The 13,012-nt window shown below is 48.4% G+C and overlaps 1 protein-coding gene across 2 annotated transcripts in view; it reads left to right on the top strand.

The window, feature by feature from the left end:
• The first annotated feature begins 3,803 nt into the window (after positions 1-3,803).
• Positions 3,804-13,012, top strand: part of LOC134945551 (farnesyl pyrophosphate synthase-like) — a 28,504-nt gene continuing 19,295 nt past the window's right edge. For both annotated transcript variants that reach the window (XM_063934914.1, XM_063934913.1), the window contains exon 1: positions 3,804-4,504. In XM_063934914.1, the coding sequence (XP_063790984.1) occupies positions 4,478-4,504 (27 nt within the window). In that variant the 5' untranslated portion in view covers positions 3,804-4,477. The remainder of the gene's footprint in view (positions 4,505-13,012) is intronic.

The following is a 13,012-nucleotide window of genomic DNA, read 5'->3' as shown; positions in this document are numbered from 1 at the left end:
TACTATTAAGACACAAGTTGATAATAAGCAATATGATCAAATAATAAAACATTACTGATACTGGGAGAAAATAATGAAATAGCAGTATTAAATATGATTGCCTGAAATATTATTGATGGGATGGAATTATGATGAGACTATATACAAACTGTCAGATTGCTTAAAGTTCCAAACAGAATACACTAAATAAGGTGGAATAAAATTTATTTTGTGAATTAACACTCAAAAGATGATGTGTCAATAATTGGGCAACACATTGTAAGAAGAGAGCTAATACCAAGCAGTTATATTATATAAGAGCATTTGTGCAAATGTGATATTAGCCCAAGATAACCAGTGGAGGTATTATTTCCCATGTATAAAGGGCTAACAGTGACACATCCCTGGAATTAAGCTGAGAATATACAACTTGCTACATTCTCTAAGAACAGACAAATAGCTACAATTTAAAAGCTTGCATTCAATTGTAGCAAAAGGGTATACAACGACACTGCTGGCTTGTTATATGTATAATAGGAAATTATAGGACAATACTAAGAGAAGACACTGATACTTTATTATAGGCAATATAGCCTTTATTTCAATAGATACTTTGAGGGATCACCATTCGGATATTAGTAGTTTTTATTATCACATTCTGTTTTTCTTACTCACACTATATTTTAATATTTCACCAATTCCTTGAGATTACAATTTTAATGCATACCGATTAAAGATAAAAAAAAAAAAAAAAATGAACAGTGGTTTAGTGCGTCCAAAAAAAGTGCTACTGATCACCTTTGCAGTGGGAACAGACAGTTTGGGCATTTCCTGTTGGGCAATTCGTGGCCGGTATTGCCTTTCAGGTACACCTAATTTTTTCCATCTACCATCTGTTATTCCCTTGTTTTTATATATTTTGGAATAAATTTTATGGATTTTAAGAGTGCCCTTTTGGTTTCTTTTGGGTCACTGTATGCGTATTGAGGGATCCAGTGTACCCCACACTGTCCCTACTAGAAATTTGGAGGACACGGATAAAGAAACCGTTATATGAGGACAATTATTCTGTGCTATGTGAGTACGGTACGTCCCGCTTTAGGGGAACAACATTTGAAGGTGTGGTTGGGTCGGCTTTATCTACACGTTTGAATACTGGTGGCTAAAAGATACCTTTATGAGAGTACATCCACTGTGTGTTATGTGAGTACGGTACGTCCTATCATCGGGAGTTCTGTGTAAAGGTGTGTACGGTATATACATCCACGTCTCTGGTTACTGGTGGCTAAAGATACCTTTATGGGAGTTATTCACCTTTATAAAGTGTAAGTTTTGGTACGCAGACCCTCTCATCTCGTTTACACTTTCACACGGGTGTTATTCATTTTATGTGGACATACTACACATTGTTGTTTCAATTTAGTTTATTCTGAGGTTCATTTATCATCACGGAGAAGAATATGGACTGACGATTGAACATTAACACACCATCCATCAGTGGTCTTGCGACATACAGAAGATACCGCTTCACATTGGACATTTATGTTGGAACAGGACTGAGCGCTGAGTTACATTCTTTTTCTTTGTTGTATTGCTTAGAGCAGAGGTTCTCAAACTTGATCCTCGTGGGCCCACACAGTGCCTGTTTTGCAGGAATCACAAGTGAAATAATTAGCTCCACCTGTGGACCTTTTAAAATGTGTCGGTGAGTAATTAATACACCTGTGCACCTGCTGGGTTACCTGCAAAACATGCACTGTGTGGGCCCACGAGGACCAAGTTTGAGAACCTCTGGCTTAGAGGAACCCATGGTGCTGATTGTTGGAGCAAGGTCAGATGAGTCTGGGCTTTTAAAACCTTTGAGATTGACATCACCTGGTCTTTCCAGACGATGATTGAGAACAATCCATGACACTGCCAGGTCTCAACTGTCCAAAGGGGGCAGTACAAGGTATTAACTCTGCAGGGTGCCCAAACTTTTGCAGACTCCATTTTTTTGTTTTCTGTTCTTATGAAAGTGTAAATGATGGAATAAAAATCAAACTTTTTTTGACATGTTACAGCATAAGAATGTCTAATCTGTAATTTGATGCCTTTTGGAGAATTTTCCATCTTTCCTTGGCTTCTCTTTGTACATTAAAATGAATTTTTGCCTGGGGTGCCCAAACTTTCAATCCCCACTGTATATATATAATTAACCCAATATATAATAAAAACCCAGAAACTAAACTTCAAATACAGCCAACCTTACTTACTTTCTCTGTCTCTTAACTCCGCTGGGCACTGGCTCTGCAAGCCATAAGGGATCCCTCCCTCTTCCTTGCTACCTGCATGCCCAGCAAATGACTGTCCTGCTTGTACTCCTACTATTATTGGACATCTGTCGCTCAGCTGCCCTGCGTGTGGCGCCGGCGTTTGGCAGTGGGAAGCTGGAACAGGCAGCTGGGAGCCTGGACAGCCGTTGATCAGCTGCATTGTGTGCAGTGCCGATGTTTGGCAGTGAAAAGCCAGGTCAGGCAACTGGTAGCTGGTACAACCATCGCTCAGCTGAATTGCATGTATCGCCGGTGTTTGGGAGTGGGATGCCAGGAGCCGGTTCAGGCAGCCGGGATTTGGGACAGCCAACACTCAGTTGCACTTCGTGCAGCACCAGTATTTAGCAGTGCAGTTTGGAGCGCAGCAACGCTGCGGCAGGTGTCCCTTTTTAAAAGGGGTGCCCTGGGTACTTACTCCCAGGGACCCCCTTATTCCAGTATAGGGACACCGATGGCACAGAACACGCTGCTCTGGTTATTCCAGTCTCAACTGGTGGCAGGAGTTATAGTAAAACAATTAAACAATATGTCAGTTTTAGTGATAGTCAGTGGTGCAAGTAAAAATATTTTCTTATGGGTACTGAGTGACGAAAAAATGGGCGTGGTCATGTGTTGTGATGGGGCGTGGCCACATGCTGCTAGTGCGAGTGGCTACATGACACTAGCGGCGTGGCCACATGACACAGCCCTTTTTAGGGAGATTCTGGAGGCAAGGCTAAACATATATAGTAATGCCTCCAGTATAATAGAAATATATAGTGATACATTGAGTATAATAGAAATACATAGTAATGCCCCCAATTTAATGACAATATATAGTAATGCCTCCATTATAACAGGAAAATACAGCAGCTGTCACACTCCCAGTAACCCTGACAAAGTGGGAGGAGCTGTCATGCTGCCAAGCACCATTGTTGCTTTGTGGCACTTATAATTGTGATAATGCAAAGTGTGTGGCAGGTGGTACTGCATACCCACTGCCAAACTCTTAAGGGTACTCTGTACTCGAGCGTACCCGCATACTTGCACCACTGGGGATAGTTCAGGGCACGGAGCTCTCTGGATTGGTGTGGTCTGGGTGCTTTGGGGCATCACATTATAATACTTAATCTAACACTTTTTTCAGCAGTGAATTATTTTTATAACTATGTAACACTTATTAACACACAGCTTCTTACTTATGTAACACTTATACCCCTTTTCCACTAGCTCAAAAAACACGGGTAAATGCACGGGGGCGCGCATTTACCCGTGTTTTCTGCAAGTGGAAAAGGGTAAACCCGGATCAAGTGACCCGTGAATCCTACCCGGCTATTTACCTGGGTAGGACACGGGAATGATCCGAGTAGGGATGTAGTGTAAACGGGAGCCGTGTCGATGCGACACGGCTCCCGTTTACACTGTATGGAAGGGCGGCGCTGGGAGATCATGTGATCTCCCTGCGCCGCCCCTGCCGCGTCACTAGAAGCGTCACCAACCCGGCATATGCCGGGTTGTGACTGCTGATGGGAAAGGGGCCAAGCACGGGTCGCAGCAGGGGGCAGCTCCCGTGTCAGGCTCCCGGCTGCGACCCGTGCTCGTAAGTGGAAAAGGGGTATTATTGACACCTTAACCTCTCACTGGTGTGATGCCTTAGATCGGTTGTGCCAACCTGGGGGGTTCCATGCCCTGGATTTGAACCTTAGTGTCAGGGACAGTGCCGGCGCTAGCCGCTCAGCAAAGCCTGCAAAGCAGGGAGGCGCTGCACTCATGAGGCGCTCTCCCTGCTCTGCTACTACCCCTTGCCTGCACCTGTCATACTGACAGGCAGCAGCGGCGCCGGCATATACAGAAGCTCTTTATTGTTCTGTCTTATCATGGACCTCCCCTCTTCCTCTCGTCAGGCTCCTCCCCGCACCTTCTGCAAAGCTGAGTAACAGGCAGGCAGCAGTGTAGCCCCCACCCCCTTCCCTCCCCTTGTCAGTATAGACACAGCAGTGCCCGCCCCCTCCCTTATCCCCCTTCTCTCGCCTCCCATCAATGTAATGTTTGTGTCCCGGGCACTTTATTTTTGTGTCACGGGCACTTTTAATATGCTGGCTCCTGCTTCCTGACATTAGGCAGGAACAGGAAGTCATGTGACTGCACGACTGGAGGAGCCTTCAGACGTGAGAGGAGCAGCCCAGCCCATCTAGCAGCCTGCCATGCCATACAGAGAAGCAGAAACTCAGGTACATTCTGCAGTGTGTGTGTGGTGGTGGGGGGGGGGGGGGGTGTTATATGTGTGTGCTGGGGAGGGGGGGTGGTATATTATTGTGTGCTGGGGGGTATATTGGTGTGTGCTGGGGAGGGGAAGTGGTATATAAGTGTGTGCTGGGGTGGGGGGGTGGTATAATAGTGTGTGCTGGGGAGGGGGGGTGGTATATTAGTGTGTGCTGAGGACGAGGGGTGGTATAATAGTGTGTGCTGGGGGGGTATATTATTGTGTGCTGAGGAGGACGGGTGGTATAATATTGTGTGCTGGGGGGGTATATTTGTGTGTGCTGGGGGGGTATAATAGTGTGTGCTGGGGAGGAGGGGTGGTATATTATTGTGTGCGGGGGAGGTGGTATATTAGTGTGTGCTGCCCGTGGGCGAGCATGCATCTGTAATCCATAGGATCGCATGGTGTGTACGCTCCCTCAAACAGGACACAGCTTACGATGCGGCTGCTTGCAGGTAAGATAAGTGTGGCCACATCTGTATTTGTAGGAGGGCGCCAAATTTATAGTTTGCAGGAGGGCGCCGAACACCTTAGCACCGGCCCTGGTTAGGGACCCACCAGATGAGGTCACTTGGTTGTGGTAGATAATAGAGTTTATTATAATTATTCTAATTAGCAATACTTAGTACTATAGAGTGTGCATTTGCATTTATTTTTGTCTGTATGGAACTACAAGTCTCAGCATGATAGCACTTTTTATTATGTTTGGAATTAGGGTGTGCAATCCAAGGTTTCCCCCACCATACCTGATCGTAATATATATAAAATGATATCACACTACCAGAGTCACTAAAGCTATCCACATCATGTGTGTGCAGGTTATAGCGATGTCTTGCCGCATTCTTACACTTTCCTTATGTCTGATTAGCAATAGAAGCCAGAATTTTTAACAACTGTTTTCAGGCGCCATATTCTTTATTTAACCTCGAGCACCGTCATCCCTAGTTACACCTCTGCCCAGTGACAGGGCACCATCATCTCTAGTTACACCTCTGCCCAGTGACAGGGCACCATCATCCCTAGTTACACCTCTGCCCAGTGACAGGGCACCATCATCCCTAGTTACACCTCAGCACAATGATAGAGTGCAATCATCCCTGGTTACACCTCTGCCATATCAATAGTTACACCTCTGCCCAATAATAGGGCGCCATCATCCCTAGTTACACCTTTGCACAGTGACAGGGTGGCATATCCCTAGTAACACTTCTGCCAAGTGACATGGTGCCATCATCCCTAGATAGATCCCTGCCTAGCTACACCTCAGGACACTGACATCCATAGTTACATCTCTCCCCTGTGAAAGGCACTATCATCACTAGTTGCTCCTCTGCCTAGTGATAGGGTGTCATATCCCTAGTTACACTTATGCCCAGTGACAGGGTGCCGTGATCCCTAGTTACACTTATGCCCAGTGACAGGGTGCCGTGATCCCTAGTTACACTTATGCCCAGTGACAGGGCGCATCATCCCTAGTTACACTTCTGCATAGTGACATGGCACCATATCACTAGTTACACCACTGCTCAGTGACTGGGTACCATCATCCTTAGTTACACCTCTGCCCAGTGACAGGACAGGGTGCCATATCCCTAGTAACACTTCTGCCAAGTGACATGGTGCCATCATCCCTAGATAGATCCCTGCCTAGCTACATCTCAGGACACTGACATCCATAGTTACATCTCTCCCCTGTGAAAGGCACTGTCATCACTAGTTGCACCTCTGCCTAGTGATAGGGTGTCATATCCCTAGTTACACTTTTGCCCAGTGACAGGGTGCCGTGATCCCTAGTTACACTTATGCCCAGTGACTGGGTGCCATCATCCCTAGTTACACCACTGCTCAGTGACTGGGTGCCATCATCCCTAGTTACACCACTGCCCAGTGACAAGGTGCCATCATCCCTAGTTACACCTCTGCCCAGTGATAGGGAAACACCATCACAAGTTACACCTCTGCCCAGTGACAGGGTGCATCATCCCTAGTTACACCTCTGCATAGTGAAAGGGCACCAAATCCCTAGTTATACCTCAGCCCAGTGACAGGGCACCATCATCCCTAGTTACACCTCTGCCAAGTGACGCCATCATCTCTAGTTACACCTCTTCCCAGTGACAGGGCACCATACCCCTAGATAATCCTCTGCCCAGTGACAGGGTGCCATCATCCTTAGTTACACCTCTGCACAGTGACAGGAGAGGTTTCCATATCCCTAGTCACACCTCTGCCCAGTGACAAGGTACCATCATCCCTTGTTACATCTCTGGCCAGTGATAGGGCATCATCATCACGAGTTACACCTCTGCCCAGTGACAAGACACCATAATTCCTAGTTACACCTATGCCCAGTGACAGAACAGGGTGCCGTATTCCTAGTTACACCTCGTCCCAGTGACAGGGTGCCATCATCCCTAGTTACACCTCTGACCAGTGATAGGTCACTATTATCTCTAGTTACACCTCTGCCCAGAGACAGGGCACCATCATCCCTAGTTACACCTCTGTTCTCCTGACAGGGCACCATTAACCCTAGTTACACCTCTGCTCTCCTGACAGGGCACCATTAACCCTAGTTACACCTCTGCCCAGTGACAGGGCGCCATCATCCCTAGTTACACCTCTGCCCAGTGACAGGGTGCCATATCCATAGATATACCTCTGCCCAGTGACAGGGTGCCATCATCCCTACTTACACCTCTGCCCAGTGACAATGCACCATATCCTTAGATAATCTTCTGCCCAGAGACAGGGCACCATTATCCCTAGTTACACCTCTGCCTAATGATAGGGCACCATCATTCCTAGTTACACCTCTGTCCAGTGACAGTGCACCACATCCCTAGTTACACCTCTGCATAGTGACAGGGCATCATTAACCCTAGTTATACCTCTGCACAGTGACAAGACACCATCATTCCTAGTTACACCTCTGCCCAGTGACAGGGTGCCATATCCATAGTTATACCCCTGCCCACAGACAGGGTGCCATCATCTCTACTTACACCTCTGCCCAGTGACAGTGTACCATCAGCTCTAGTTCCACCCCTGCCCTCTGACAGGGCACCATCATCCCTAGTTACACCTCTGCCCAGTGAAAGGGCACCATCATCCCTAGTTACACCTCTGCCCATTGACATGGCACCACCATTCCTAGTTACACCTATGCCCAGTCACAGAACAGGGTGCCGTATTCCTAGTTACACCTCGTCCCAGTGACAGGGTGCCATCATCCCTAGTTACACCTCTGACCAGTGATAGGTCACTATTATCTCTAGTTACACCTCTGCCCAGAGACAGGGCACCATCATCCCTAGTTACACCTCTGCTCTCCTGACAGGGCACCATTAACCCTAGTTACACCTCTGCTCTCCTGACAGGACACCATTAACCCTAGTTACACCTCTGCCCAGAGACAGGGCACCATCATCCCTAGTTACACCTCTGCCCAATGATAGGGCACCATCATCCCTAGTTACACCTCTGCTCTCCTGACAGGGCACCATTAACCCTAGTCACACCTCTGCCCAGTGACAGGGTGCCATCATCTCTACTTACACCTCTGCCCAGTGACAGGGTACCATCAGCTCTAGTTCCACCAATGCCCTGTGACAGGGCACCATCATTCCTAGTTACACCTATGCCCAGTGACAGAACAGGGTTCCGTATTCCTAGTTACACCTCGTCCCAGTGACAGGGCACCATCATCCCTAGTTACACCTCTGCTCTCCTGACAGGGCACCATTAACCCTAGTTACACCTCTGCTCTCCTGACAGGACACCATTAACCCTAGTTACACCTCTGCCCAGTGACAGGGCGCCATCATCCCTAGTTACACCTCTGCCCAGTGACAGGGTGCCATATCCATAGATATACCTCTGCCCAGTGACAGGGTGCCATCATCCCTACTTACACCTCTGCCCAGTGACAATGCACCATATCCTTAGATAATCTTCTGCCCAGAGATAGGGCACCATCATCGCTAGTTACACCTCTGCCCAATGATAGGGCACCATCATTCCTAATTACACCTCTGTCCAGTGACAGTGCACCACATCCCTAGTTACACCTCTGCATAGTGACAGGGCATCATTAACCCTAGTTACACCTCTGCCCAGTGACAGGGCACCATCATCCCTAGTTACACCTCTGCCAAGTGACAGGGCGCCATCATCCCTAGTTACACCTCTGCCAAGTGACAGGGCGCCATCATCCCTAGTTACACCTCTGCCCAGTTAAAGGGCACCATCATCCCTAGTTAGACCTCTGCCCAGTGACAGGGCGCCATCATTCCTTGTTACACCTCTGCCCAGTGATAGGGTGCCATCATCCCTAGTTGCACCTATGCCCAGTGACAGGACAGGGCGCCATATCCCTAGTTACACCTCGTCCCAGTGACAGGGTGCCATCATCCCTAGTTACACCTCTGCCCAGTGATAGGTCACTATTATCTCTAGTTACACCTCTGCCCAGAGACAGGGCACCATCATCCCTAGTTACACCTCTGCCCAATGATAGGGCACCATCATCCCTAGTTACACCTCTGCTCTCCTGACAGGGCACCATTAACCCTAGTCACACCTCTGCCCAGTGACAGGGTGCCATCATCTCTACTTACACCTCTGCCCAGTGACAGGGTACCATCAGCTCTAGTTCCACCAATGCCCTGTGACAGGGCACCATCATTCCTAGTTACACCTATGCCCAGTGACAGAACAGGGTGCCGTATTCCTAGTTACACCTCGTCCCAGTGACAGGGTGCCATCATCCCTAGTTACACCCCTGACCAGTGATAGGTCACTATTATCTCTAGTTACAACTCTGCCCAGAGACAGGGCACCATCATCCCTAGTTACACCTCTGCTCTCCTGACAGGGCACCATTAACCCTAGTTACACCTCTGCTCTCCTGACAGGACACCATTAACCCTAGTTACACCTCTGCCCAGTGACAGGGCGCCATCATCCCTAGTTACACCTCTGCCCAGTGACAGGGTGCCATATCCATAGATATACCTCTGCCCAGTGACAGGGTGCCATCATCCCTACTTACACCTCTGCCCAGTGACAATGCACCATATCCTTAGATAATCTTCTGCCCAGAGACAGGGCACCATCATCGCTAGTTACACCTCTGCCCAATGATAGGGCACCATCATTCCTAATTACACCTCTGTCCAGTGACAGTGCACCACATCCCTAGTTACACCTCTGCATAGTGACAGGGCATCATTAACCCTAGTTACACCTCTGCCCAGTGACAGGGCACCATCATCCCTAGTTACACCTCTGCCAAGTGACAGGGCGCCATCATCCCTAGTTACACCTCTGCCAAGTGACAGGGCGCCATCATCCCTAGTTACACCTCTGCCCAGTTAAAGGGCACCGTCATCCCTAGTTAGACCTCTGCCCAGTGACAGGGCGCCATCATTCCTTGTTACACCTCTGCCCAGTGATAGGGTGCCATCATCCCTAGTTGCACCTATGCCCAGTGACAGGACAGGGCGCCATATCCCTAGTTACACCTCATCCCAGTGACAGGGTGCCATCATCCCTAGTTACACCTCTGCCCAGTGATAGGTCACTATTATCTCTAGTTACACCTCTGCCCAGAGACAGGGCACCATCATCCCTAGTTACACCTCTGCCCAATGATAGGGCACCATCATCCCTAGTTACACCTCTGCTCTCCTGACAGGGCACCATTAACCCTAGTCACACCTCTGCCCAGTGACAGGGTGCCATCATCTCTACTTACACCTCTGCCCAGTGACAGGGTACCATCAGCTCTAGTTCCACCAATGCCCTGTGACAGGGCACCATCATTCCTAGTTACACCTATGCCCAGTGACAGAACAGGGTGCCGTATTCCTAGTTACACCTCGTCCCAGTGACAGGGTGCCATCATCCCTAGTTACACCTCTGACCAGTGATAGGTCACTATTATCTCTAGTTACACCTCTGCCCAGAGACAGGGCACCATCATCCCTAGTTACACCTCTGCTCTCCTGACAGGGCACCATTAACCCTAGTTACACCTCTGCTCTCCTGACAGGACACCATTAACCCTAGTTACACCTCTGCCCAGTGACAGGGCGCCATCATCCCTAGTTACACCTCTGCCCAGTGACAGGGTGCCATATCCATAGATATACCTCTGCCCAGTGACAGGGTGCCATCATCCCTACTTACACCTCTGCCCAGTGACAATGCACCATATCCTTAGATAATCTTCTGCCCAGAGACAGGGCACCATCATCGCTAGTTACACCTCTGCCCAATGATAGGGCACCATCATTCCTAGTTACACCTCTGTCCAGTGACAGTGCACCACATCCCTAGTTACACCTCTGCATAGTGACAGGGCACCATTAAGCCTAGTTACACCTCTGCCCAGTGACAGGGCACCATCATCCCTAGTTACACCTCTGCCAAGTGACAGGGCGTCATCATCCCTAGTTACACCTCTGCCAAGTGACAGGTCGCCATCATCCCTAGTTACACCTCTGCCCAGTGATAGAGTGCCATCATCCTTAGTTTCACCTCTGACCAGTGACAGGACCGGGTGCCATATCCCTAGTCACTCCTCTGCCCAGTGACAAGGTACCATCATCCCTAGTTACACCTCTGCCCAGTGATAGGGTACCATCATCACGAGTTACACCTCTGCCCAGTGACAAGGCACCATCATTCCTAGGTACACTTCTGCCCAGTGATAGGGTGCTATATCCATAGTTATACCTCTGCCCAGTGACAGGGTACCATCAGCTCTAGTTCCACCAATGCCCTGTGACAGGGCACCATCATCCCTAGTTACACCTCTGCCCAGTTAAAGGGCACCATCGTCCCTAGTTAGACCTCTGCCAAGTGACAGGGCGCCATCATTCCTTGTTACACCTCTGCCCAGTGATAGGGTGCCATCATCCCTAGTTACACCTATGCCCAGTGACAGGACAGGGCGCCATATCCCTAGTTACACCTCGTCCCAGTGACACGGTGCCATCATCCCTAGTTACACCTCTGCCCAGTGATAGGTCACTATTATCTCTAGTTACACCTCTGCCCAGAGACAGGGCACCATCATCCCTAGTTACACCTCTGCCCAATGATAGGGCACCATCATCCCTAGTTACACCTCTGCTCTCCTGACAGGGCACCATTAACCCTAGTTACACCTCTGCCCAGTGACAGGGTGCCATCATCTCTACTTACACCTCTGCCCAGTGACAGGGTACCATCAGATCTAGTTCCACCAATGCCCTGTGACAGGGCACCATCATCCCTAGTTACACCTCTGCCCAATGAAAGGGCACCATCATCCCTAGTTACACCTCTGCCCAGTGACAATGTGCCAACATCCCTATTTACAACTCTTCATAGTGAAAGGGCACCACATCCCTAGTTATACCTATGTCCAGAGACAGGGCAACATCATCCATTGTTACACCTTTGCCCAGTGACAAGGCACCATCACCCCTAGTTACACCTCTGCCCAGTTACAGGGCGCCATACCCCTAGATAATCCTCTGCCCAGTGACAGGGCGCCATCATCCTTAGTTACACCTCTGATCAGTGACAGGACCGGGTGCCATATCCCTAGCAACACCTCTGCCCAGTGACAAGGTACCATCATCCCTAGTTACACCTCTGCCCAGTGATAGGGCACCATCATCACGAGTTACACCTCTGCCCAGTGACAAAGCACCATCATTCCTAGTTACACCTCTGCCCAGTGACAGGGTGCCATAACCATAGTTATACCTCTGCCCACAGAGAGGGTGCCATCATCTCTACTTATACCTCTGCCTAGTGACAGGGTACCATCAGCTCTAGTTCCACCACTGCCCTGTGACAGGGCACCAGCATCTCTAGTTAAACCTCTGCCCAGTGAAAGGGCACCATCATCCTTAGTTACACCTCTGCCCAGTGACAGGGTGCCATCATTCCTAGTTACAACTCTGCCCAGTGACTGGACAGGCACCATATCCCTAAAAAAGACAGCGGTACCACCTGCGATCCTTGCTAATAAACTGGCTGCTGGAATTTTTAAGTGACTCCACTAATCACAAAGTAACAATCAAAAAAGAGGGTGAAAGAATTCCTGCGCACTAGAAAGGGTATATAACACACTTTTTTTTAGGGTGTTGAAAACACCATAAAACAATTTTTTGATGATAATATGTGAGATTCTTTCTTTATCCACAAAAAATCTTCACATTAGTATATATACCAAACGTGTTATTTTCTCACAAAAGAATATATACCGTACGTCTTATTTCTCGCAAAAGAAACAAAACAATAGAGGAAAGTCTCGTAATAAGTTCATAAAAAATATATATATAAAATCCAATCAAAGTCCGAAAAACAGTCTGTTGCTTATCTGGTATCCTCCTTATTGTAGTAAGTCGTTCCCACCATATATGATTCTTTGTCTGGCTCCTCAATGTAGGTGCATGCAAAACAAATAATAGGGAAT

The sequence above is a fragment of the Pseudophryne corroboree genome, chromosome 7 (genome assembly GCF_028390025.1).
Source record: "Pseudophryne corroboree isolate aPseCor3 chromosome 7, aPseCor3.hap2, whole genome shotgun sequence".
Classification (NCBI taxonomy): domain Eukaryota; kingdom Metazoa; phylum Chordata; class Amphibia; order Anura; family Myobatrachidae; genus Pseudophryne; species Pseudophryne corroboree.
The sequence above is the reverse complement of the archived record's forward strand: the minus strand, read 5'-3'. Positions and strand labels throughout refer to the sequence as shown.